Raw genomic sequence first — 26,314 nt, 5'->3', positions numbered from 1 at the left:
CTATTTAGATTATGTATAAGATTCATTAAACTACCTCCATTAATTATGTTTCTATATATAATTTCTAATTATTAATGTTGTCCTAAAATTGCCATGTGGCTTCATTTTAGGTTGTCATTTGGCTTAACCACAATGCATACTACTCTCCTTTTAATATAATATAGAAGATAGTGGTAATCAATAGTTAATAAAATGGAGAACTTTTAGGGAATAATCACGGGATACAAAATGGGAATCTATCGTAGTTTTAGAGTATACTTTTATATATTTAGTTGTAAATATGTTATTCTATTATAAAAAAATCCCTATAATATATTCTTATATATTTTCTTTGAATTTTTCGTTGGATAAGGATTTCTTCAAAGCATGCTAATATTTTTGGGTCCTCGTAATTCGATTGACCAATTTACGCAAAGATAGAGAGAGATGAGATCTTGTTTTGATATATTTTTTGTATCAATTGTAATGTGAAAGATTATAATTTTCTGTTATAAGTTATTATAGTAGTAATCAATAATTAATAAAATGGTGAATTTTTAGGGATTAATTATGGGATACAAAATGGATTCCCTTTAATAGGGGACCGATCATATTTCTAAAGTATACTTTTATATACTAGTTTTAGGATATGCGCGATGCGCGTGTACCCTATAACAATGTATATAATTTTTTTTAAAAACAAGATCTTGAAAATAAAATTTAAACAAAATATAAACACTTGAAAATACGAATATTTATCATATTCAGTTGATAAGATAGCGGATAGCCTAGCTAAACATGAAACAATAAAAATAATTTTAAAGGCTCAGTGATCTATTATATATCCCCTTATTTTGATTTAATTTCGTATTAAAATGATCGTCTAGGTACCATTCTTCTAAATATATCAACTACAAAAAGGATAAAGAATTAGCAACGGACAAATTATGTGGTTCATAAAAATTTGTGCTAATCCTATGTAGTGATGAATTAGAGATAGATTATTAAAAAAATCCTATTAGCTACAATTTGAATTTCATAGCTAATTCTTATTTTTTTAATCAAATTATGTAATAACTATCTTAGTAATAATATTAGTTTCTTTTTAGCCGAAACTTTTTCCATCTATTTAACGTTATTATGCATTACAGTAACTTAATTAATGTTGTAAATTCAATTATGGTATTAAACTTTTATTACAAATACATTATTATATTATTATTATTTTCCAATAATAATTACTATTTCAAAATCTAATGGTAGAAATAGTTCAAAAAATTACACAAACCGTGGGCTTCCCTTGTTGGAAAAAGAAACTTTTCTCCTACTTTTTGTATTCTTTTTTATTGTCTTAATATTTTTTTTTTATTAGGAAAAGGTATCAAATACGGAATTATATTTGGACAAAACTTATTTGATTTTGAACTCCTAAATAGTAGGAAAGTTTGTTGAGTTTACAATTTTATCCAATGTAAAATATATTTTTAAGGGGTAAAAAAGACGAACGATATTTCGCTAAGAGCGTTCGTGCTTTTAATATAGTATATAATATATAGATAGATTTTGTTGTAGAATATGTTATTCTATTATTAGTTGTAGATTGTGAAATGTTTTATGAATCCATAATACTTATGAAAAAAATCCCTAGTTTAAGAGTCTCATGTGTAATGTGCACAGCTTAAAGCCCGTTTGGATTAATTGAATAAAAGTAGATTTTAAGCATCAAGTGATTTTTAATGCTTAAAATCGTAGTTTTGTGTTTTGGTAAAAGTACTGAAGTTAAAAATAAATAGTGACATATTTGATAAAAAATGGTAATAAATATTTTTTTTAATTAAAATTACTGAAATGTTCATAAATTTGTTAACATTAAATATACTGTTTTAGGAGAATTCCCTAAAATAAGAGAAAAAGTTATTTGTATTTTGAGTAATATTTAGTGCTAAAAGTACTACTCATTTAGTTTCGAATTTTCATTTTTTTTTTTGCTAATTCAAAATATTTGTTACTAAGCAAGAAAGTTAAAAAGAAGGGGAAAAAAGATACTTTGTGGTAACATTATTGAAAAAGGAAAAGTTTTATTTTGTGTCTCCTACAACTAACACTAATTGTATGAGGCTCTTTTTGTCTCACAAATTTTGTGGACCCTATCTTATATTTTTGGGTACATTCAAATCTGATTTTTTTTTTTGACCCAAAACAAAGAGAGAAGAATTTTTTATTTTATTTTTTTGTTTTTTTTTCCCTTCTGTTGATTTGACCAGATGTAAAACGCAAGCTTCGCTTCCGTAAGAATCTAATTGGTTAATTAGTTATCGTCATACGCATTCTGCAATGATGGTGTTTTTCTGTTAAGGAATCGGGTCAATAATTAAACCCGTTAACCCATAATCATATCCCCAGCTATCTCACGCTTTCTTTCAGCCATTTTCCTCTCTAATCACTTCGCTCGTATTAACCTTAAATTATCCGCCATGAGTGAACCTCGAAAACACCAGGTTTGCATATAATTAATCATTTTCTTTGCATGATTTTGGATGCTAATTTGAGAATTTGGTTGATTTTTTTTTTCCTTCCGTTTTGATCAGGTATCATTGCGAGGCGCAAGTGCGAAGGAGATTTCGAGGGATGTGCTTTTGGAAAAAGTTTCGCAAGAGAGAGCGTTGAGGAATTTTACTCGCCGAGCCACTGCTGCCGCTCGCTTAATTCAGGTCAGTAATTCGGGCTTTATTAGTTTAATTTTATAGTTCATTTTGAAAATAAGAAGATTTTCTTTTATCTGCGTACACGAGTTAGGATCGATATAAAGTGCTTGATTGTGTAGTCAGTTTGATTTTTGTTTACTATATGTTAGTTTGATAGTTAAATAGTAGTAAATAACCCTAATCCATATGTATTAGGAGTATGACATCTATTATATATAAATGGGCCTCATTGTATCATTGTCATAATTAATCAATAATATTTTCTCCCGTGCATTCTCACATGGTATTAGAGCTTCAGTGAGAAAATTATCACTCTGCATCATTCCAGCGGCCTCCGGGAAGAAAGATCTCGTTGTCGTGCAATTTTCCGGCGACTTAAGAGGTTGTCCGTAGCAAAAAGCCACTTTTCGTCAGTGTTCTGCAAAAACCAATACCACCACGAAGTAGATCGGCCTCCGGCGACCAACCCATAAAAAATTCTCCGTTAGAAGACCTCTCACGCGCTGCCGGAAGAAATTTTTCGGCGAAGCTCCGACGCCCATGCGCCGGCACGTGACAGTGTTTCCGGCCATTTTTCGCGAAATTCCTTCAGGACTGCTTGCTCTCCTCACTATTCCGAGCCTACCCATCTAGTTCAAATCAAATTCCGACCACTTTGAGTTTTTTCCGGCGAGCTACAGTGATTTTTCCGGCGTGAACAGTGATCCCCAGAAAATTTCTGCTTTTTCTGGCACGATATTATAATGGAATTCGTATCGGAAGCCTTTAATTCACAATCTGTTGGATCCAATGCATTGAATCTCATCCAGATGGTTTCTTTACCGGATTATATTGAGTTCCTTCAGTACAAAGCACGTAAACAGACATCTTCAGGATTAGTCTCCATTGTTCCAACAAATAGTAGCATGACTTGTGTCTCCCAATCTTCACCTTCTGAGTCTTGGGTCATTGATTCAGGTGCATGTGATCATATTTCTGGTAACAAATCTCTTTTCACTAGTATTTCATATTCTCAATCTCTTCCAACAGTCACAATGGCCAATGGGTCTCAAGTCATGGCAACTACAATAGGTCAAGCAAGTCACTTCCTTCCTTACTTTTCTTTATGTTCCTGGTAGTCCTTTTAATCTCATAGCCGTTAGTCGATTAGCCAAATCCCTTAAATCTGTTGTTTTATTTCTTGATGACCTTGTTTTTATACAGGAACGCAGTACAGGGCGGATCATTGGTACCGGACGTGAATCAGATGGACTTTATTACCTTATCCTTGCAAAATCACATGGACTCGCATCTTGTCTTCCTCCAATAACTTCTCCCGTTATTGATTCACCAGATTTATTGCATAAACGGTTAGGATATCCCAGTTTGTCAAAACTTCAGAAAATGGTACCTAGCTTATCTCACTTGTCCACTCTAGAGTGTGAGTCATGTCAGCTCGGTAAGCATACCCGCTTCTATTTCCCGCGGCGTCTTGATAATCGAGTAGAGTCACCTTTTACTTTAGTCCATTCAAATGTTTGGGGTCCTAGTCGGGTCAGTTCTACCTTGGGATTCCGCTACTTTTTCAGTTTCATTGATGATTATTCCAGGTGCACTTGGATATTTTTGATGAAAAATCGATCCGAGTTATTTTCTATTTTTCAGACCTTCCACGCTGAAATTCAGAATGAATTTGGGGTTTTTATCTGCCATTTCGTAGTGATAATGCCCTAGAATATTTGTCTTCCCCATTTCAGCAGCTTATGAACTCCCATGGGATTATTCATCAAACATCTTGTCCGTACACATCCCAACAAAATGGGGTAGCTGAAAGAAAAAATAGATATCTTATTGAAACTGCTCGTACTTTACTCATACAATCTCATGTTCCGCTGCGTTTTTAGGGGGATGCAGTTCTTACATCTTGTTATCTTATTAATCGTATGCCATCTTCAGCTATCCAAAATCAAGTTCCATTCTCTGTCCTGTTTCCCCACTTACCTTTGTTCTCTCTTCCACCCCGTATTTTTGGGAGTACGTGCTTTGTTCATGACCTTACTCCATGAAAAGATAAGTTAACTCCTCGTATAAGTTAACTCCTCGTGCTCTTATGTTCATATTTCTGGGTTACTCAAGAACGCAAAAAGGATATCGATGTTATTCTCCTGACCTTCAACGATTTCTTATGTCTGCTCATGTTACCTTCTTTGAAACTCAATCATACTTCACAGGTCCAGTTAATCACTTAGATATTTCTGAGATGCTACCCGTTCCTTCTTTTGGAGATTCAGTCCCTATCTCCCATTCATCTTCCTCCATAGCTCCATCGTCTACAGTTCCAGTTGCAGCTCCACCACCTATAGCTCCAGTGTCACCACCGAGTCCAGTGCCACCACCTAGTCCAGTTCCACCAACTATAGCTCCAGTGCCACCACCTAGTCCAGTTCAACCTTCTACAACTATAGCTCCATCGCCCAGCTGATTCACGTCTTGCACCTGACCCTGCTAATACTGCGAACTTGTCTCCTCTTAATCAATCGATTACACTACGAAAAGGTATACGGCCCACACTTAATCCTAATCCTCATTATGTCGGTTTAAGTTACCATCGTCTCTCATCATCCCATGGTGCATTTGTGTCATCCCTGTCCTCTGTTTCCATCCCTAAGTCTACGGGTGAAGCACTGTCTCATCCCGGATGACAACAGGCTATGATTGACGAGATGTCTGCTTTACATACGAGTGGTACTTGGGAGCTTATTCCTCTTCCTTTAGGTAAATTGACTGTTGGTTGTCGTTGGGTGTATGTAGTCAAAGTTGGTCCAGATGGTCAGGTTGATCGACTTAAGGCTCGTCTTGTTGCCAAAGGATATACTCAGATATTTGGACTCGATTACAGTGATACTTTCTCTCCCGTGGCTAAAATTGCATTAGTCCGCCTTTTTCAATCCATGGCTGCTGTTCGCCATTGGCCTCTCTATCAGTTGGACATTAAGAATGTTTTTCTTCACGGTGACCTTGAGGATGAGGTTTATATGGAGCAACCACCTGGGTTTGTTGCTCAGGGGGAGTCTAGTGGCCTTGTATGTCGGTTGCGCTGGTCCCTCTATGGTCTAAAGCAGTCTCCTCGAGCCTGGTTTGGTAAGTTCAACATACAGGAATTTGGCATGACTCGTAGTGAAGCTGATCGCTCTGTTTTTATCGACATTCTGCTTCAAATCTCTGTATTTATCTGGTCGTTTATGTTGACGATATTGTTATTACCGGCAATGATCAGGATGGTATTAGTAAGTTGAAGCAACATCTTTTTCAGCATTTTCAGACTAAGGATCTGGGCAGATTAAAGTATTTTCTGGGTATTGAGGTTGCTCAGTCTAGCTCAGGTATTGTGATCTCACAACGGAAGTATGCCTTAGATATTCTTGAGGAGACAGGAATGACAGGTTGTAGACCTGTTGACACTCCGATGGATCCTAATTCTAAACTTCTGTCAGGACAGAGGGAGCCTCTTAGTGATCCTGCAAGATATAGGCGGTTGGTTGGTAAATTAAATTACCTCACAGTGACTAGACCTGACATTTTCTTTCCTGTGAGTGTTGTGAGTCAGTTTATGGATTCTCCCTGTGATAGTCATTGGGATGCAGTTGTCCGCATTCTTCGGTATATAAAATCAGCTCCAGACAAAGGCTTATTGTTTGAGGATCAAGGTCATGAGCAGATCGTTGGATACTCAGATGCTGATTGGGCAGGATCACCTTTTGATAGACGGTCTACGTCTGGATATTGTGTCTTAGTAGGAGGAAATTTGGTGTCTTGGAAGAGCAAGAAACAGAATGTGGTTGCTCGGTCTAGTGCAGAAGCAGAATATCGAGCAATGGCTATGGCGATATGTGAGCTAATTTGGATCAAACAGTTGCTCAAGGAGTTGACATTTGGTGAGATTAGTCAGATGGGACTTGTGTGTGATAATCAAGCTGCTCTTCATATTGCGTCAAATCCAGTGTTCCATGAGAGAACTAAACACATCGAGATTGACTGTCACTTTGTTAGAGAAAAGATACTCTCGGGAGATATTGCTACAAAATTTGTGAAGTCGAATGATCAGCTTGCTGATATTTTCACCAAGTCCCTCACTGGTCCTCGTATTAGTTATATATGTAACAAGCTCGGTACATATGATTTATATGCATCAGCTTGAGGGGGAGTGTTAGTTTGATAGTTAAATAGTAGTAAATAACCCTAATTCCATATGTATTAGGAGTAGGACATGTATTATATATAAATAGGGCTCATTGTATCATTGTCATAATTAATCAATAATATTTTCTCCCGTGCATTCTCACACTATAGTGTATATTGAATGTGTCATTTTGCTAGAAATGTTCGTGCTAACGTCTACATTTAAAAACTAGGAGATAATCATACAATTGCGTGCTAGTGGTTTTTCATTGTCACAATGGTTAAATTACTTTATTTGTTTTTAATTCAGTGTGCGTTGGAGCTTTACTCTCTTTGAATTGATTGTATTAGGATGATCCAGCCAGTAGTCATATGCTTGTCTCTTACTTTAAGCAGTGCATGTGTAACAACAACAAACAACAATAACGATCCAGTAAAATCTCACTAGTGGGGTCTGGGGAGGATAGTGTGCACGCAGACCTTACCCCTACCCGGGGAGTAGAGAGGTTGTTTCCGAAAGACCCTCGGCTCAAGAAGACGAGGTCGATATGTTTCACAACATGGTTAGAATGTACCTCAGTACTAGTAACAGTCAAATACAGATAGTTGGGGGCTGAAAAATTCGGTGAACCAAGTCAATAATTGGGAGAAAGATCAGGAGAGGCTATTCAATTGTATTTGTTGGCTATCTTTTTGGCTTACACGTATTTAGCTATTTGGATGAACTTGAAAAGTAAAATTAAAGCTTGAATAATATGCTGTCAAGGTGGACTAGAAAGAACAACTAGAATAGTCCGAATTCGTAATCTCTTCTAATTGCAAACATGATAGTAATTTTTTTTTGTTGATCTGTGGTTTGAAGGTTTATCATTTTTATTTGTTGGGTTCACTTTTGTGTAATACGGCAGAACCAATGTGCTTTCTTTCATTATATTCCTTTTTTGAAGTTTCCGTTAAAAACCAGTAACATGTTGAAAGCCTTATAAGAAAACAATGTTATATATTGAAAGAAGACATTTTATGATCTCATCTTCAAGTATGATTGACAACTATGAATGCAACTGCTTAAATATGTGCAGAGAGCTTGGCAGCGTTATAAAGTTAAAAAATCTGTAGCCCTAGAGCTTCAGCAGCAGTGGGAATCAATGATAAATAGTCATCTTGCTCCTATAAAGAAATCGCATATATCCAGCCAAGTCCTGAGGCCTTTTATTTTCTTTACTACATTCTTGTTGGCACGGTATAGAAGAATTCAAGCCAGAGAAAAAGATTGCATCAGGAGTTGCTTTAGAGTTATCTTGGAGAGCATAAACTCAACTGGTATGCTATTCTTATATTTTTTCTAGCTTTTAAGTTTCTATGCAATTTTGTAGTCCTGATTGTCTTACTATAAGTCTATAACTATTGTGTTTTGCAAGTCTTGGCATGAAAAGTATTCCTTGTCTCGTTCTACTATTATGATTTCATACAAAACATAGTTATAGAATAATTCTTCACTGTCAGAAAGCTGTCTGAATTTCTATGCTGCACAAGGCAAGTCCATTAATCTAGTCCTTTTTAATTTTGGGGAAAGTTATGCCAGGTAAAGAGAATTGCTTATAATATTTTAACTTTGGCTTCATTTAAGCTGTGATTCTTTTGCTGCATTAAATATTTTTTCATCATGCATTTTACAGTATTTCATGTGAAGATGGACTATACTTCTAGACTGAGTGCTCGAGTAGTCATTAGGGCCTTGTAAATTACTCTTCTGAGATGCTTGTGGCGGGATATTCAAATAACCCATGTGCTGGCACAGTTGTGGGTCAGATAGGATAATTGTTTTGTTCTGTCATAATTTCTTCTATCCTTCGCTTCATTATCACCCATGGAAGCAATGAAAAAAGAGAAGAATGCCTTAGCATTCGGAAGGAAGTAAAGCTTTTTTAACCTGATTCTACTTCTCGCCCGAGTTATTTCTGATTTGCTAACTCCATGATGCACAACTTACTTGCTTTCGGTATTATTTCCTAAATTTTGAACCATAAGCACAAATATCAGCTATAAATCCTTGCTCCTTGCCCAATCAAAATAAATAAATAATAAAAAATCCTGCCCCTTGCATGATCTACGTTTATCTTGTGCTATTTGTTAGTTAAGTTGATTATGTCACAGCATATGTTGACTTTTTCTGTCTATTTCTTTCTTTTTTAGATCCTCATGGAAACTTTTGCTCAATGGCTATTGGAACCGTGGAAGAGAGAAAAGTTTGGAATTATCAAGCAAAGAAGTTGATTACCATGTGCTTGTTTATTTTAACAGAATATGATATGTCCTGTCACAAGAATGACGATGTATTACTTACATCGTTAGCAATGCGTTTGGCAGTAATTCTCACCGATGTGAAAGGTTGGAGGTGCATCAGCGATAACAATATACAGGGTGCATTAGTGGCAGTTAGGGGTTTAGTTCAGTTCATGGGAAGTATTAGAAGTGGACTATACAATTCTGTAAGGAGGTACATTTGTAAACTTGAAGCTCCTTGTTCCTTTAAGGCGGCAGATGAACGGTTGTTGATAACTGCAAGTGCAATTACTTTAGCACTACGGCCATTTCATGTTGCGAACTTAGTTGTGGATAAAAATGTCTTACTAGAAATGCAGAGTGCTGCTGAGCAATACTGTGTTTATCTACTTACAATACCTTGGATTGCTCAACGGTTACCAATGGTGTTGATTCCGCCTTTGAAACACAAGTCTGTGTTAACACCTTGCTTGAGGATTCTATTGGTAAGTTTGGCATAGTAAAGGAAATAATTTACTGTTTACTGTTGCAACAAATTATAAGTGTATATGCTTGTAGTTACATAATTTTAAGGCAACATGCGACTATAGGAAGATATTATTGTCAGTTGTGGGCTAGAAAAATCTACCAGACAATAGTCAATTAGTTCCACTTCATTTTAAACATATAGAAATACTTTTCTCCTGAATAAACTATGCTAAGGCTGAGGTTTAATTTGTCTTTCTTTGGCCGTAGAATTCTTTTGGAATTCAAATGATACTTTTTTGAAATTTTTGGGGTAATACTTGGTTGCATTTGCAACTTATCCACCTAAACTATGGGGTGTTTCTATTACTTCCTTGAACTTCTTTTTTTTCTGTATCTGTGTAGCACCCTGGAACAAGATCTAGTGGAAGTGGTAATCACACACTAACCACGTCATGTGGATTTCTTAAACACATGACATCACAAGATCTAGTGGAAGTGGTAATCACACACTAACCACGTCATGTGGATTTCTTAAACACATGACATCTTTTTAATATTAAATAATATTTTCTTTTAAAACTTGCATTTTTAGGACCATTTTTTCCGGCAAGATCTATATATAGTTAGGCCGAAATCTTATTTTTCTTTTAGCGTAGCTACAATTCTACATTTTAAATGCGTGGCATTTCTTCCAAATTAAATAATTCTATTTTCTGTTCAAACTCGTGCATTTTTTCTGTGATTCATTTTGTCTGGGCAGATCTGTAACAAGCTTGGTCAGAATTTCATTTTTTGGGTGTTGCTACAGTTGTAAACATTTTACTTTAAATTAGATAAACATTTTTCTTAACTCAAGCATTTTTTGGAATCCATTTTTCCCCATCAGATCTGTGAAAAGCTTGGCTGCAATTCTATGTCATTTGGGTCAGATCCAACACTCGAAACAAAAGAACAAATAAATGAGAGAAATAAAGAAGAAAAAGCAAGAAAAGTTTACACAGTTGTATATAACCATGTGACAATTAGTTGTAGGAAGAAAAAGTCAGTGTAGCTTCTTTATATTATTTCTTTCCTCTCGCGCGCCACACAAGAGTTGGACCTACTCTGTGCCACTTGGCACTTCAGGGTGGTAATAGATAGGTAAAATGGAAGTTCAGTGGGTAAAGTAAACACTGCATAGTTTAGGTGTGTAAGTTGCAGTGGAGCCAAATTTAGAGAAGTTTTATGTATTATTCACATTATTAGCTTTATTATTTTCTTTGTTGCTTGTGGTGAGTGATTCATTGGTACTTTCTTTTCACCATGTTCTACAAGAAGAGTTGATCAGTTGGACCGTTGGATGGTTTCTAAAAGCTTGGCACTTCATGTACTATATATAACCCCCCCCCCCCCCCCCCGCGCCACCAAAAAAAGAAAAAACCATTACTATATGCTTGTCAAATTGATATTTAAATCTCAACTGATTTGGTTCTATTGACAAGGGGAATCTATGGAAGCATGCGATTGAGGATAGATATGGAATGAATGTACAATGGTGCAGTAAGTAGTCATAGCTTGCTATGGAATTTCAATCTTCAAGCAAATCAGGACTCGAAATGACCACATTTTATTTTTTGGCATTTTACAGAAGAATAAGGCTGTGTCAGGATGGATGGCTAGAAAACGAGAGTCCAGTTCGTAAACCTATACATCGTGTCTGTGACAAAGATTTACTATTACAGAGGATTGAAAAAGGAACTGGAATTGAATATTTCATTAGAAAAATCTTCAAGAAGAAAAAAAAGGATAGTATTAGGTTTCTGCTCGTTAAATTAGACGGAGTGGTGCCAGTGAACCACTAGCCTGACTCCCTTCAATGGTTTATCAAGAGTGGTGAGGATTTTTCAGTAAAGTCATGTTATGACTAGCTGCTAAAGAAGGATTTTGGAGAGCTAATCTCAGTGGACATGGAAGATGATTTGGAGGCTCAGAGCACTTAGGATTCTTTAGGATGTGTAGCACATGAGGCACACTTAACACGTAGTAACCTACTAAAAAGGGGTTCCAGTTATGCTACAGATGCTATTTATGCTATCATCTGCTGCGTACATGGAACCCCTCTTCAGTAGGTTATCACGTGCTAAGCGTGCTTTGTTCAGTTGTATCCACCCAATAAGGATTCCACTTATTCAATAGATGTTACTACTGCATAAAATGTACTGAATTTGTAAACACATTCTTGCATGGTACATATGATGACATCATGCATGTTTGTAAACTTATTTTGGGGGATTATGGGCGAAATTTGACAATCTATAAGCTGCAGTAAACCATTGCTAGAGACAAAGGATAAATAATAGCCAAAAGCAATATATGGAGAGTTATCCCTTACTGTAAATTTGGACAATTTGGATGGAAAGGAACCATAGATATTTTGATAAGCCTTATCTTTGTCTTTTGTCCCTTGTGGTCCGGCCCTTCCGGGACCCCCGCGTAGCGGGAGCTTAGTGCACCGGTATGCCCTTATCTTTGTCTTTTGTAGTACTTAGATGCTTGCGGATCATGTTTTTTGTGGTCTAGTAGAAATGTTGTAAATGATTTTGGTAATATGCTGAAAGTTATTGGCCCCTTAGACTTATCTTAACCTTTTTATTTAAAAAAAAGTAATAGACCCCTTGAAGGAGTGAATCGCAGATGATTTTTTAACACTCTTAGTAATCCTTGATGCTGTAGTTTGTTTACAAAATATTGTCTGATATAAAAAGCTGGACATTTGACTATAAATTCCCTTAAATTGCTGAGGCAGCTTGCATTAACACTTACCGGTTTCATCTTGGTGATCATCTCTATATCAACAATTAGTTTGTGCAGATTACTGTATTGATACCTTTCCAGAGTTGGATTGCCATCTATATTTTGCTTTATTTCTAATGCGATCAAGATATTAGAATGTGAAGGGACTGATCATACTGTGACAGGTGATGGCAGATGTCAAAAGAGCAAATTATAAAGGATATGTCAGATGTTGATCAGATGACGAGTTCTTCTCATAACAGGGTGATGCCACCAGTTGGTTGGGCTCTTGCAAATTTTATATACCTTTCTACAGCCAGCGAAAGCAGTATCTCAGATTCTGGAAAGTTAGTGTCTGGTTTAGACCGTCAATCCTATGTCCATGTTGTGATTACTCTGGCGGAGAAATTATTGGCTCAGATTGAAAGAGCTGGTTGGGTGAGAAAGGAGGACCAAGAAGTTCAAGGTGACGGAAATTCTGTTGAAGCCGAGACAACTTTTGAATCCTTGAAGACATCATACATGGACCTTTTTAAGCCTGTTTGTCTGCAGAGGCATCTGATGGAACTTTTAGTGGTAGAAAAAGACTGTCTCGTTCAGAGAGCTGAAAGTCTACCATCATGTGGAGCAGAATCTTCTGGGAGCTGTGAATTGCTTGATGTTTCTTACTACTATTCGTGCATGCTCAGAATATTTTCTGTTTTGAATCCAGTGCTAGGGGCAATGCCAGTTCTCAACATGCTATCTTTTACTCCTGGTTTTCTTTCTAACCTTTGGGGAACTCTCGAAGAGTCATTTTTTCCAGGAAAGAATCTTGTCGGTAAGGGCAAATATTTGGATCAAAGTACAATTTCTGAAAACAAGATTCTTGAAGTTTCCCAGAGAAAGCAAAAACATTCTTCTAAAGATGTAGGCAGCAAATGGGCTAGTGTATTTCAAAAGATAACCGGGAAATCACAAACTGAGTTCAAAAGTGTGGATCCACTTGATGGAAAATCTGATACAGTGCACATTGACGATCTCTCTGATATATGGGACATTGAACTGCTAAGGCAAGGTCCTGATGGCATATCACCAGATATGTCTTGTCTGCTACATCTGTTTTGCGCTAGCTATTCACACATGTTGTTAGTCCTTGATGACCTAGAGTTTTATGAGAAACAGGTCAGATTTCTGTATTACTTTAATATTTCATGCCATATCTGATATTCCTATGTCTTCGGCATGATATTAATAGCTCCTGAAAGTGAGAGTTGCATGAATGTAGGTTCCTTTTACATTGGAGCAGCAGCGGAAAATTGTGTCGGTGCTGAACACATTGGTTTACAATACAATGTCCCACGGTATTGGTCCAAAAAGCAGACTTCTGACAGATTCTGCTATCAAATGCCTTCATTTATTATATGAAAGGGATTGCAGGCACCAATTTTGCCCTCCTACTTTGTGGCTTTCTCCGGGTAGAAATAATCGGCCACCCATTGCTGTAGCTGCTAGGACTCATGAAGTTTTATCAGCTACTTCAAATGTTGATGATGCCTCAACCTCTTTGAGCATGGGCTCCATCATTACTGTTATCCCACACATCTTTCCATTTGAAGAAAGGTAGTTTTGACCTGAAAAGCTCATCATTAGCTGTAACAACTTGTCATTGATTTACCTTTAAGTTTATTATGGCACTTTTAACTCCTAGAGTGTACCCAAATGCTTCTTTCCCATGCTTGACATTGGCAGATGGTAGAGGCTTTTCTCTGCAACTCAGCTGTACCTTTCAGCTTTGTTAGTTCTGGAGAATTAGTTAAAATTCATATCTATTTGTTCATATTTTTGTTGTACTCTTCCACTTCCACCTTAAGATATATAGTAACTGGACCAAAATACTTGCTACAGAGTCCATGGAAGATCATTCCTTAGCTTGCTGTACTTGTGGATTTATCACATATCATCAACTACGCCTCAATTTTAACTTAGATGGGGTCAAATATATGAATCCTCTTTATTCACTGTGTGTTATTCAGGTTTATTTCATTACAACAAATACCAACTACAACTGACTCTCAAACCAGTTGTTGTCGGCTCTATGGATCCTCTACATCCATTCCCATCCTTTATGGCCATTTTATTCCTTTACTAGATAATTCATCCTTTAGGAGAACTTAGGGATTATCTAAAAGTAGGATTCTGTAAATCTCGCACATATCTTTACACTGTCATGCAAAACCCCTTTCAAATACAGATAATGTGAATGTGCCAATAACGACTAAGCATAATTCCAACTAGAGTATTACCTATAAGGATACTTTGCTTTCATTGTATTTCGTTCTGGATAAGTTCACATGGATTTCATGAAGTATTGCAGGTCTTTTGAGATGACATCCTTCTATGTGATTTTTTAGGTCTGACTTCTTCTTCTTTTTGTAGCACCTTGAATATGTTTTTCACAACTATGACCTGGTGCATTGAGGTCTACATATAACATGATAATATCTCAAGCGACCTTTCCCACTCTTTCCGCTATATGTGCTACTTGCACGTTCTGTTCTATGTCATAATTTCTAATCTTTTATATTATTGTTTGACTATACATCTATCTTAATATCCTTAAGTGCTACTTGCACCTTCTGTTCTATGTCATCATTTCTAATCTTGTTTAATATTGTATGTCTGTACATCCATCTTAAATTGTTGCCTTCGCTTCGGTTTTCTAATTGCACTACCTAGTGTTAGTTTTGTGTTTTCGCTTGGTTTTCTAATTGGTTTGCTTGTCATTTCCCCTTCCCTTTATCTTTCCCGAGCCGAGGGTCTACCGGAAACAACCTCTAGGTAGGGGTAAGATATGCGTTCACACTACTCTTCCCAGACCCCACTTGTGGGAGTACACTGGGTTTGTTGTTGTTGTTGTTGTTGTTGCTCCATCTTAATATTCTGTTAGATCTCACAGTTATCCTGTACACACATACTTATCTCTAACTAGAGAAGAAAAACTTCTGACAAAATAATGACCTCATATAGGTGTAACAACAAAAGCAACTAAGCTTTAATCACAATTTTTTGGTATCACCTATATGGGTCTCTCTTCCTATTGTGTTCCCTTATGTGGAAGGGAACTCTATAAGGCCTTTGGGGGATATAAATATATCTCTTTGGACCATGATGGAATTTTTATAGCGATCATCATTTGCCGTAGGTATTTTCTCGATGCCGGGGTGAAGAAGCTAATAACACTAAGACCACCAAATTTGATTTGTGACATTAGTTTCTTCCACTGCTGACTGCTATAGCCTTTTGCACATTGGAGTATAAAATTCCTATAATTAATCAAGGTAGTTCTCGTCAGTCTTTCTGGTTGGATTTTTGTGGTCTCACCCTTCGTCTAAGATATAAATATATTAATCTCCTTTTTGTGTTGCCAATAAGGAACTTTTATGGACTGAAAACTTCAGATGCTCCATCTTTTCAACATCTCAATGGCATAAATATATATGTAACATGGTTGTGTGGAAATTTTGAGTATTTCTATAGTAACAAGGAGTTGTACTTATTTTTGGTCCTCTGTGTATGACGATGTTGCAAATTGGCTCAAACCACTAAGGTTAGTCCCATGGGTCCAATGTAATTGTGAAGGATTGATTTTTCTTTGATTTGTAGATAAAGAGATGTTAATTGTCCTACATTGGTGGAAGAAACGGGTTGTCTCCTTATATGGTCTTGAACAATCCTCACCTCATAAGCTAGCTTTTGGGGTTGAGTAAGATCCAAGGTCCAATTCTTATCATGGTATAGAGTCAGACCAATTCCTATCATTGGGTTACTTAGTCTTGGGCCCCCATATTATGTTGTCCATGCTTCATATGTCCAGTCCTGGACGTGCGGGAAGTGTTTAGTGTCTTGCATTGGTGGAGAAAATGAGTTGTTGTCTCCTTATTTGGTCTTGGGAAATCCTCATCTCATGAACTAGCTTTTGGTATTGAGTTAATTTCTTATCAGCTATATCGACTTAATGAATTCAAATGTGTAGTTCTTGCATCAAAGGTAGCTTCTTGGAATTGCACAAGCAACTGTTTCTTCTGGTCTAGGAGTGCTCAAAATCATTTCTTGGTTCTTGACAGGGTTGAGATGTTCAGAGAATTCATCAACATGGATAAAGTATCAAGAAAAATGGCTGGTGAAGTTGTTGGACCTGGAGCTCGTTCTGCAGAGATTGTAATTCGTCGTGGTCATATTGTTGAAGATGGATTTCAGCAGCTAAACAATTTAGGATCAAGGTTAAAGTCCAGCATTCACGTCTCTTTCGTGAATGAGTCTGGTCTTCCAGAGGCCGGCCTGGACTATGGTGGGTTGTCCAAGGAATTTTTGACAGAAATAGCCAAAGCAGCTTTCTCACCTGAGTGAGTTGCCTGTGCTTATGTAGTTATCCAGTTAGCCATCTCATTCTTTTCTCTCTGAAATGACTGGAGGTCTTTGTAATTGGCTCTATTTTGTAAGGTACGGGCTGTTCACACAGACCTCAACCTCAGATAGACATCTAATTCCTAATACAGCTGCAAGATTTTTGGACAATGGAATTCAGATGATCGAGTTTCTAGGGAGAATCGTTGGCAAAGCACTTTATGAAGGAATATTGCTAGATTATTCCTTTTCTCATGTGTTTGTGCAAAAGCTGTTGGGCCGCTATAGCTTTATTGATGAATTATCTACACTTGATCCTGAGCTATACAGGAATCTGATGTATGTTAAGGTAAATTCTTCTATTCACTTCTAGAAAGTTCTGGTAAGAGTTACAGATGATATCTTGTAAAAGACAAGCAAAAAATAGTAACTTATTACTCCTTGTGATACTCACTTTGATGTGTTCTAGAAGAGCTGTGGAAGGGGCAGGAAACTCCATCACCAAAACAAACACTGATAGAAAAACAGATGTTTCTATTTGCATTTAACAGAATGCTCAAAAAACTCTTTAATCCCTTTAATATCTACTATATTTAAGTGGATATAGTCCAAAAGGTGTTTATTCTAATCTATGTTTCTATTGAGACCACTTCTATCCTAAACACCCTCTTATTTTATTTTTTCCGAAATATTGCTTGTGAAAGTAAAAAAAAAATGTAAAACATCTATGGAATTCATAGGTATTCAGTTCCTGTATATGCTGAAATGTGAAAAGTGATTGGTCATTGAGGAGATTTAGCTTAGGGCTGAGAAGTAAGTAGACTCCAATATTCATTTCCAATTTCTTTTGCGTTTAAGTGCCTTTCAGCATTTAAAAGGCTCATTCTTCATTCCTGTTAAATACTCAAATGTATCAAAGCACCTAGAGATTTTCGATTCCAATTTCACCATCACTTGTAGAATATATTACATGTGTTTGGCGAAAGAAAAAGAAGTAAGCCCGCATGTGATGAATGTATTGCAGACCTAAAATAAATTAAATAGAAGTACCCATTTGTAACTGTTTAAACCTTCTTTACTTTGATACTGTATTGATGAAGAAATAGGATTGAAAAAAAGTTGTTATAAAAAAAATGAATTGTTACAAGAGATGTGACAGGAAGCTCCCAAGTTAATGACCTAAGATTGAAGAGCGGAGGACTCGAAAACACAAGAAACAGGATTACTGATTTAAGTAGCATGTAATACTTGTGGAGACGATTATTAGTGTTTGAAACTGAAGGAACTTAGTGTAAACTGCCATGTAAGCTCTGTAGTTTGAATTAGTGGATTGGATTCCATGACTTTAAGGATTACATAAAGATGTCGCTAGAAATGTTGCAAATATAATCTGGTTATCAGAAAATTGTAACAGTTGCTTAAAATAGTATCGGAAATAATTGGAAAGAGGCGACTGCGGGAATTGTAACCGGAAAGAGGCGTGTTGCTTCCAGAACACTCCTCGAATGAGGCATTGGAATTTAACAAAAAGATGGAAGATCGCTGAAAAAATGCATGGTGTTGCTGGAATTTTTGTGGGAAATAAGAGGGCTAAAATATGTGAAAACAAGAAAATAAATGTATTAGTGATTTGATTAATATGGAATATAGACACACCTACTTATAAGTAGACTAATGATAGTCTTGTAATGAGGGACAGTATATAACATAACCAACTAATCACCAACACCAAACCTCCATATCCGTATCCATATCCATATCCATATCCAATTTTGATGGAATATGGAACTATGCATAAGACTTATACTTTGTTTCTGTCTATGCAGCACTATGATGGTGATATCAAGGACCTCGCATTGGATTTTACAGTTACTGAAGAATCATTAGGGAAACACCTTGTCATTGAGCTTAAACCTGGTGGCAAGGATATTTCTGTAACAAAAGAGAACATGTTGCAATATGTTCATGCAATGGCAGATTTTAAACTTAATCGGCAGGTCTGGATATTTGTGCTCCAGCATTGAGATGCCCATTTTCTGGTATTAGTGACTTATTGTTTCCAGCACGCAATTGCAGATACTTCCTTTCTCAAATGCATTTTATAGAGGATTGACGGACCTTATATCGCCTTCTTGGTTAAAGTTGTTTAATGCAAGTGAATTTAATCAGGTATAATTACCTCTGTGCATATCTTAGCAGAACTTCATTTTCAGTTTTAGTAGCTTTTTGTACAATTTTCATACCCTTTTGTTCACCCCTTCCACATATACGATAGTAGGTTATGGCTTGACTCTTCATGTTAGCTAGACCTAGGAGGTGGTAAGTAGATCAAAATCTGTGTTACATGGACTCTTCATTTGGCTTATTGTAATTGTATCAAACAGGTGAGGTATGGGTATGAGTTCGGATCCTTCAAAACACAATAAAACCTCCTAAATGAAATCTACCTGTATGGATAGTACCGAAGTTGTATTGGATTCATAACCATGTTTGTCACCATGTGAAATAGATATTGATTTCATACCCTATGATTTTATTATTCTAGCAAAATGGAGGTGGATATCTCTCTGGATCCACTTGTGATTTATTGCAGATGCATATATACTTGCATGTGTATGTAGTTGAAGTGTGTTTGTGTGTGCAAGAGATTGGGGGTGGGGGGGATGGGCTTGCTAATTGGTTTATTAGCTACATATGCACTCACTATGTCATCCTACCATCAATCCGATGAATTTCGTTGCCCCCACGACTTTGATCTAGTGGTAAGAGCACAACTCATGATGTGTGGGTTAGGCACACCTCACAGGTTTGAACCCTACCACAGACAAAAGCCTACAATTTAAGTGGAGAAGGATAGAGGGATGAGCCCATTATCCACCGAGTTTTGAACCTTACGCTACTTTTCTCAACAACCCAGTAAAAATCCACATGTGGGGTCTGGGGAGGGTAGAATGTACGCAGACCTTACCCCTACCTCGGAGGGGTAGAGAGGCTGTTTCCGAAAGACTTACGCCACTTTTCTCGATTATCAAAAAAGATATTCAAAGAATTTTATTGTATTCCTCATGCTGTATGTGATTCTACTATCAACTGACCTCTCCTTGATCTTTCAATACTAGTTTTGGGCTCATCCATTTAACGAGGATTGGTTTGTCATGCTTGTAAATGCCAAATGCATCAGCCACACCTCTGCTATTTTTTGTTTTTTCTTTTTCTTTATCTTATCTGGTTCTCTACATTTCTCTAATGATTGAGGAAGTTATGTGACATGACATACAGACAATAGAATGAAAGGCATAAACAAACTACGTTGAATGCATATGCTTTGTTGAAAGCCGCATGTGCCACAAAGGCTTTCCTTTGCTGGACTGCATGCTTCTGTATCAGCTAATCCAAAGTGTATATCCAGTTGCTTTCAGGAGGAAACCATGATATTGACATTGATGATTTAAGGAAAAACACACGCTATACTGGAGGTTACTCAGAAGGGAGTCGGACAGTTAAACTCTTTTGGGAGGTAGACATGAATTTTCCCTCTCTTTTTTCTTGTTATTTTATGAAACTACAAACGTCATTTCGATCAGTTGAATTTTCTCTCTCCTCCTCTTCTTTCTTGTTATCGTATGAAACTACAAATGTGATTTCCATCAGTCTACTTGAACCATCTCAAATGAACATCTCTCAACATTAAGGAACTTGATCTTAGCAGAGATCTTTTATTATTTTGTATTATCTAACCATATGTATGCGTTTGTGTTTAGGTATTTTCGAATTTTGAACCAAGAGAACGGTGTTTGCTGCTTAAGTTTGTGACAAGTTGTTCGCGAGCTCCGTTGCTTGGATTCAAACATCTGCAGCCAACCTTCACTATTCACAAGGTATGAGCCTCCCCCCCCCCCCCCCACACACACACACACAAAAGAAAAGAAAAAAAATCACCAGCACCCATGAAGATGAAAAACAGATAATGAGTTTAAAACTGAGAATTGTATTATAGGCAATGCTAATTCAAAATGGTCAACTGATGATGGTGAAAGTATAACAAGGGGCAAAAAGTGTTGAGAGTTGAACTAGCGAAAGAACTCGGAAATAGGAGGGCAAGGAAAGTATCTATTGGCAGGTGAACTGGTGTGAAATTATTGGTTAACTGGCTCCCTGCTTCATTTGGATGGAAAATGCAGGAAAGATGATTTTTGTTTTATATCTTGTAACAAATTCCTGCAAAATCCTGGTAAAGAAACAGGTATCTGGGGCCAACTAGCAGATGTTTTCTTCTTCATACAGAGAGACTGAAAATTTGTGTGGAAGTGAACAGGACCTAAGTCTCCTAATAGAGTTTAAGCTAACGTGTTAGTGATGGGATATGAACTTCCTCCTGTGAGCCACTGGCCGATAAGGATCACAGCTTCAGAGTGCATCGTCAGATGTGTGATGGATTTGACATACATTCAGTAACTTGTGCTTTATGGAAGCTGAAAGGAGGCAGTCTTGATTTTGGTTGAATTGTAGACAGTAGACCATGAGAACAGAGAAATGCCAGTAAATGACTGTACTTTTTCTGATGGATACTATCTATCGTTGTTATGCTTCTCAGTTTGCTTCAATGATATGAGGAATGTGATGCAGAGAAAACTCTTGTACATTTTCCCCTCTAATAAAAACAAACTAAAACTAATCAGAGAAGCCCCTTCCTAAAAAGAAACCTAATTTTATGACGTAAGCAAATTAAAAACGGAAACAAATGCTTCACTTGATCTGGGCCACATTATGTGTCATGCAGACATGCTTCTGGTTAAATCAACATTCGGCAAAACCTTTTTTTTCTCTTTAATTTTCTACGCAAAACAACTTAATTAATTAGCATATTTTATTAACTATAATGAGAGGAACATTTTCATTAACTTTCTGGCATTTATCTTTATCATGTACTTGTTCTTGTGTGTGAGTTTGCAATTATGGCTCCTCATACATACTCTTCGTTGATAAATTACATGCTGTTCATGCTTCACCTCTTCCCAGTAATCACTCAACACCAGCATATTTAAAAATCTAACACTTCTGGCTAGCTAACGTTTGTTGCACTTCCTTCTTCCCTCTCCTGCTTTCACCTTCCCTTCTCTATGTTCTAAAGGCCTGTTTTGATCCTGCTCTTTTTCATTCTAGGAAGAGGGGGGAGATGAACATTGAAACAAAAAAATACAAAGAAGTATCAAAAGAAAAGGAAGGGGGAAATTAGAGAAAACGCACATACCGAAAATTTTAATGGAATACCTTGATTACCAGTGCTTAATAGTAATGAAATTTCGTAAATATAGGTTTCATGTGATTTGCCACTATTGGCGACATTCGGGGGACAGGATGTTGATCGGCTTCCTTCAGCTTCTACTTGCTACAACACTCTCAAGGTACAATATTCTATATTAACTTTGAGGTATCGAATGCACCAAATCCAACTCATATAGTCAAATGGAAAATCAAATTAGCTTTCAACAATAGGACCTCTTTCTGTCAAACATACTGCAATCTGTCCTTTTTCTTATGCCTTTGACAGCTTCCGACATACAAACGCCAGAATACGTTGAGAGCAAAGCTTCTATATGCTATCAATTCCAATGCTGGTTTCGAACTTTCATAGCTGTTGATCAGGTAAAGTGGTTTTCTCTTTGTTTGTAAACACATAAGCTAGTAGAAGATTAACCCCATCAGAAAAAAAAAAAAAAAAAAAAAAAAAAAAAAAATAAATTTTTTTGCCTTTTTTTTGTCTCCTTTTTTTGTGTGACTAAAATGGAATACTTAGTGAACTTACTTTATATGAGTATTCCTTTATTCCTTTTTTTAATTCGGGGTAGGCAATCAAGTAGAATATTTAGAGTTGAATAGAGTTCGTCTCATGGGATAACTCAAAGACTTAGGGCGTGTTTGGTATGAAGGAAAATGTTTTCCAATTTTCCCATGTTTGGTTGGCTTAAATATTTTGGAAAACATTTTTCTTATGAACTCATGTTCCTCCAATTGGAGGAAAATGTTTTCCTTATGAAGAGAAGGAAAAAAAAGCAAAAACTCCTTCTCAACCTTCCCCACCCCACCCCCTCTCTCCAAAAAGGGCATTTTTTTTTCAAATTTCAGTTTTTCCATTACCACCCACCCTACTACCCCTCCACCCTCCCGCCAAAAAATTATATTTTTCACCTTATTTTCTTTTTTTTTTGCAATTTTAAATTTCTATTTTTTCGTTTTTCTGCACCCCCACGCCACCCCCAATTTTTTTTTTTTTACTTTTTTTTTGTAATTTAAACTTTTTGTTTTTTCGGTCCCCCCCCCCCCCCCCCCCCCACACACACACACACAAAGAAAAATATTTTTTAAATATATTTTTCAGTTTTAGTTTTTTTATTTATCGGTTTAAAGGCTCAAAATTTTACAAGTTCCGAAGTTATGAGTTCGGAGGTTTATGTGATTGGAAGTTTACGGGTTTAGAATTATAAACTTTATGAGTTCGAAATTCCGCGGTTTCGAAAGTTTATGAAATTTGTGGGTTCGGAAGGTTGTTGGTTTGAAAGTTTATGGCTTTATGTTTATTATATTTAAATTATTTATTAATACTCTTTGAGAAGTCATTTTCCTTAATTTGCATACCAAACACCGGAAAATGAATAAGATTACTACTTGTTTTCCAAGAAAACATTTTCTTGGAAAACATTTTCCGTTATACCAAACACACCCTTAAATAGAACTGTTGTTTCTGCTTACTTTTATGTGACAATGATGGTACATCAAATACTGGAAAACATATTCCCAAGTTGGGAAGGTTGTCAGATGTGTGGTACTTAGCTGTAACTGCTTTCATACGAGATATACTATAGCTTGAATGATCAAAGACCAACATAAAGCCTCTTTCAAGTTGGAAAGTAACTATAAAACAATATCATGAAAGGGTGAACTACAAAGTAGACCGTTTCTGCAGCTTTGAGGCTTTAAGAGATGAGCTCAAAGCCCTGTTCCAACAGACTTTGAGCCAATTTCTCATTTGCTGTTTCTGAGGGATGAAATCCATCCCAGAAGACATAATTTGTAGCATTGGAGCATGTTCCAATGGACCTGGCATTACAAAGGAACGATGTTTCTATCATACCAGTCCCACAACAAGCCTTCCTTGATTCAAAAAATCCTGGAAAAGAGGAAGATTATTAGAGGAGATGTGATCAAGTGTCCTCTTTGATTTCAAAAGATAGTTAATCACAACCCCCCCCCCTCTATGTGGCTGCCTTCTTGTGTGGAAAAGAAGGGGGACTTTACTAATTTTCCTGTGATTTTAGAATGCAGGAAGTAGGAAACCAATTTAAGAAACTTCCATTGCTTCCTTTTGTCAAGTTTAAAGCTCCTTTATTATGTAAACGAGACACGACTTTTTTTTTGTTGAACGGTGAAATTCTGTGTTACATGTTTGTGCTTTGCAAAACTTTTGAAGGGTTGTCTAGTTTGAGAAAAAGGAAGGAAAAGGAGAAGGGAGAAAAAGTTTCAGCACATTACCATTTTCTACAGGTTTTGTGATCAGATCAAAGAGAGGCTGATAGATGTCGAAGACAACGAGCTTGATGCCAGGAAGCTTGCTCTTTAGATTTTGAGATGTCCGGTTGAGCTTATTATTGAAAGAGATTGCATCTTTGTTCAGTCTTGCAACACAGTGGTTGGTTCCTGCACCGAACAAAGTAATGGCTGCTGGCAAACAACCAGTTGGTGGCAGAGTTGTGACCCCAATCCTCCTTGCTCCCAAACCATAGAGGTTCTGTCCATAGATCGCTGCTGTATTAAATGCGGATTGGCTTGTGTATAATATAACAGTTTATATATGATATTTCTTAGTTTATGATTCTTAATTACATCTTGATCTGATTTTCTTGATGTGGCTCAGTATCAGGAGTAAAGGTTGTGATAGTGTATTGATGTTCAGCTTTTTCTTTTTTTCCACGGTAAGTCCACGTGGTGCTCAAGTGTTCCAAAACAATCCCAAGTTTCTGTAATTTGCAAGTGCTTGTTATAATTCAAGCGCGGGCAAGCTTGCTCCCGTTTGTCAAATGTGAGGTGCAACTTAAATTTATATTCCAGGGCTCTTACCATCGTACCGAAATACTACTTGTAAATTTTATTCTAATGATCTGGCCAAATGATCTCGAGTTAGGACATTATAATGGGTTTGTTCTAAATGCATTTTCATTTGATATTGCTCTTATGGGCAAGGGTTATGCCTAGAAATGCGATGCAGGTTGCCCTGATTTTTGTGTCAGTTGTTTATTGGAACAGTCAAACGCTAACAATTTGTACAAAGAGGTAGGCGGACCTGAATGAATGTAGAGTATGACTGCATGAGGATATCGGAGAACTGATCAGGTGAGTAGACTCTGTTGAGTAGTGGATTTATGTAGTAGTTTTGAATAAAGTCACTGCTCCCTGCACTTATAAGATGTATACTTCCTGAGAATATGTTGTTAGCCTTGGTCCTCCCGACCAGATTCACTACTTTCCTTTGCCACACCCTGTAATATTTTAGTTGATGTGGCAACGTTAGAGCACGCTGCAAAAACCATGACATTTCCAAGTTAGTCATACTCAACAGTCCACAGATTTCTATTCTCATGCATACAGTTTAATACTTACATATAGTTTAGCAGTCCTCTCATAATAACCGGAAGAGGCAGAGGCAAAGTTGACGCCAGTCAGAATTCTTTTCCCTCTAGCTTCTCGGCTCAGGTAAGCTGGTGGGTAAGAAGTGAACCCAAGATACTCAGCTGTAGATTAAGACATGCATGTGTGAGAAACAATGGAGAACTTTTACTTATTATTTTTTTTTTTGGTGTGTGTGTGGGGGGGGGGGGTGTTGAGGAGACTTGGACATTACCTGTGAAGTCTGTGGCCAGCTTTCCGTTGCAGAACCTTCCGGTGGGTTTGTGTGTAACAAAATCTCTTCCATAAGGTGGGAAGTTTGCCTTGATGAGAGTGCTTAAGTTGTTATTATTTCCAACATCAACTACAGAATCACCAAAGATGCACAATGCTGGAACCAAAGGGTCCCCATCAGATACAAAAAATGCCATAGCAAGAAGAAGACCACCTAATAGACCCCTCAAGAAACTCATTGTTCTCTTCTCCTATAGCGAATCTCTTCTTTTTCTTATCGTTAGGAGGGCGGGCAAGAAAATTGGAGAGGTTTGATTGATGAGTGAGAGGAAGGTGGGGGAGCAGGTGATGAGAATGTAAGGACATTTAAATTCAAGTAAAGGGAAAAAATGAAATAACTGTTGGATAGAAAGTTGCTCATTTCCAGGTGAAGAGGCATGTTTGGCACCTCCTAAAGCTAGTAATCTAGTGATGTATTGAGAAAAAGTATGAGTTCAAGTAAAGCTTGTTTAATTTTGTCCATATCTGTGAGTTTATTTAGGAGTATGTGTGTTTTAATAAAAGCTAAACATACTTTGCAGAAAATTGAAGCACAACTGGCGTGAACCACATAATATTCCTTTATGTATGACCTGCTTCTTCATGCTACTCCATATATGTTTAATTCA

General features: G+C 36.8%; 2 protein-coding genes across 4 annotated transcripts; one reads left to right on the top strand and one right to left on the bottom strand.

Moving 5' to 3' along the window:
• Positions 1 to 2,205: 2,205 nt before the first annotated feature.
• LOC107791354 (E3 ubiquitin-protein ligase UPL7) lies at positions 2,206 to 24,653 on the top strand. Of its 3 annotated transcripts, none has more exons than XM_075222552.1 (15): positions 2,206 to 2,477; positions 2,568 to 2,690; positions 7,922 to 8,162; positions 9,036 to 9,610; positions 12,561 to 13,529; positions 13,633 to 13,967; positions 16,472 to 16,750; positions 16,848 to 17,100; positions 18,578 to 18,748; positions 18,828 to 18,920; positions 20,161 to 20,268; positions 20,513 to 20,629; positions 22,067 to 22,156; positions 22,303 to 22,397; positions 24,294 to 24,653. In XM_075222552.1, the coding sequence occupies exons 1-14, from the start codon at positions 2,454 to 2,456 to the stop codon at positions 22,384 to 22,386; spliced, it is 3,462 nt and encodes a 1,153-aa protein (XP_075078653.1). In that variant the 5' UTR covers positions 2,206 to 2,453; the 3' UTR covers positions 22,387 to 22,397; positions 24,294 to 24,653. The 3 variants fall into 3 exon arrangements, with proteins under 3 accessions (XP_075078653.1, XP_075078654.1, XP_075078655.1); XM_075222553.1 differs by having other exon boundaries at positions 24,220 to 24,653; XM_075222554.1 differs by lacking the exons at positions 22,067 to 22,156; positions 22,303 to 22,397; positions 24,294 to 24,653 and adding an exon at positions 20,749 to 20,944 and having other exon boundaries at positions 2,300 to 2,477.
• Positions 23,616 to 25,980, bottom strand: LOC107791355 (GDSL esterase/lipase At5g03820-like). The gene is made up of 5 exons (XM_075222555.1): positions 25,648 to 25,980; positions 25,407 to 25,537; positions 25,090 to 25,323; positions 24,282 to 24,537; positions 23,616 to 23,919 (listed from the first exon to the last, which is right to left on the bottom strand). The coding sequence occupies exons 1-5, from the start codon at positions 25,883 to 25,885 to the stop codon at positions 23,726 to 23,728; spliced, it is 1,053 nt and encodes a 350-aa protein (XP_075078656.1). The 5' UTR covers positions 25,886 to 25,980; the 3' UTR covers positions 23,616 to 23,725.
• Positions 25,981 to 26,314: the final 334 nt, after the last annotated feature.

Source organism: Nicotiana tabacum, chromosome 10 (assembly GCF_000715075.1).
Source record: "Nicotiana tabacum cultivar K326 chromosome 10, ASM71507v2, whole genome shotgun sequence".
Lineage (NCBI taxonomy): Eukaryota > Viridiplantae > Streptophyta > Magnoliopsida > Solanales > Solanaceae > Nicotiana > Nicotiana tabacum.
This window is presented reverse-complemented; position numbering and strand designations above follow the sequence as displayed.

Bases quoted from the DNA above. Each gene is read 5' to 3' on its own strand.
- LOC107791354 (XM_075222552.1), top strand. From the start codon at position 2,454: ATGAGTGAACCTCGAAAACACCAG. The intron at 13,530-13,632 runs GTCAGATTTCTG...GCATGAATGTAG, and splicing joins TAGAGTTTTATGAGAAACAG to GTTCCTTTTACATTGGAGCA. The intron at 18,921-20,160 runs GTATAATTACCT...GTGTATATCCAG, and splicing joins ATGCAAGTGAATTTAATCAG to TTGCTTTCAGGAGGAAACCA.
- LOC107791355 (XM_075222555.1), bottom strand. From the start codon at position 25,885: ATGAGTTTCTTGAGGGGTCTATTAGGTGGTCTTCTTCTTGCTATGGCA. The intron at 24,538-25,089 runs GTCCGCCTACCT...ATCTATGGACAG, and splicing joins CATACTCTACATTCATTCAG to AACCTCTATGGTTTGGGAGC. The intron at 23,920-24,281 runs GTAATGTGCTGA...CCTCTTTTCCAG, and splicing joins CACAAAACCTGTAGAAAATG to GATTTTTTGAATCAAGGAAG.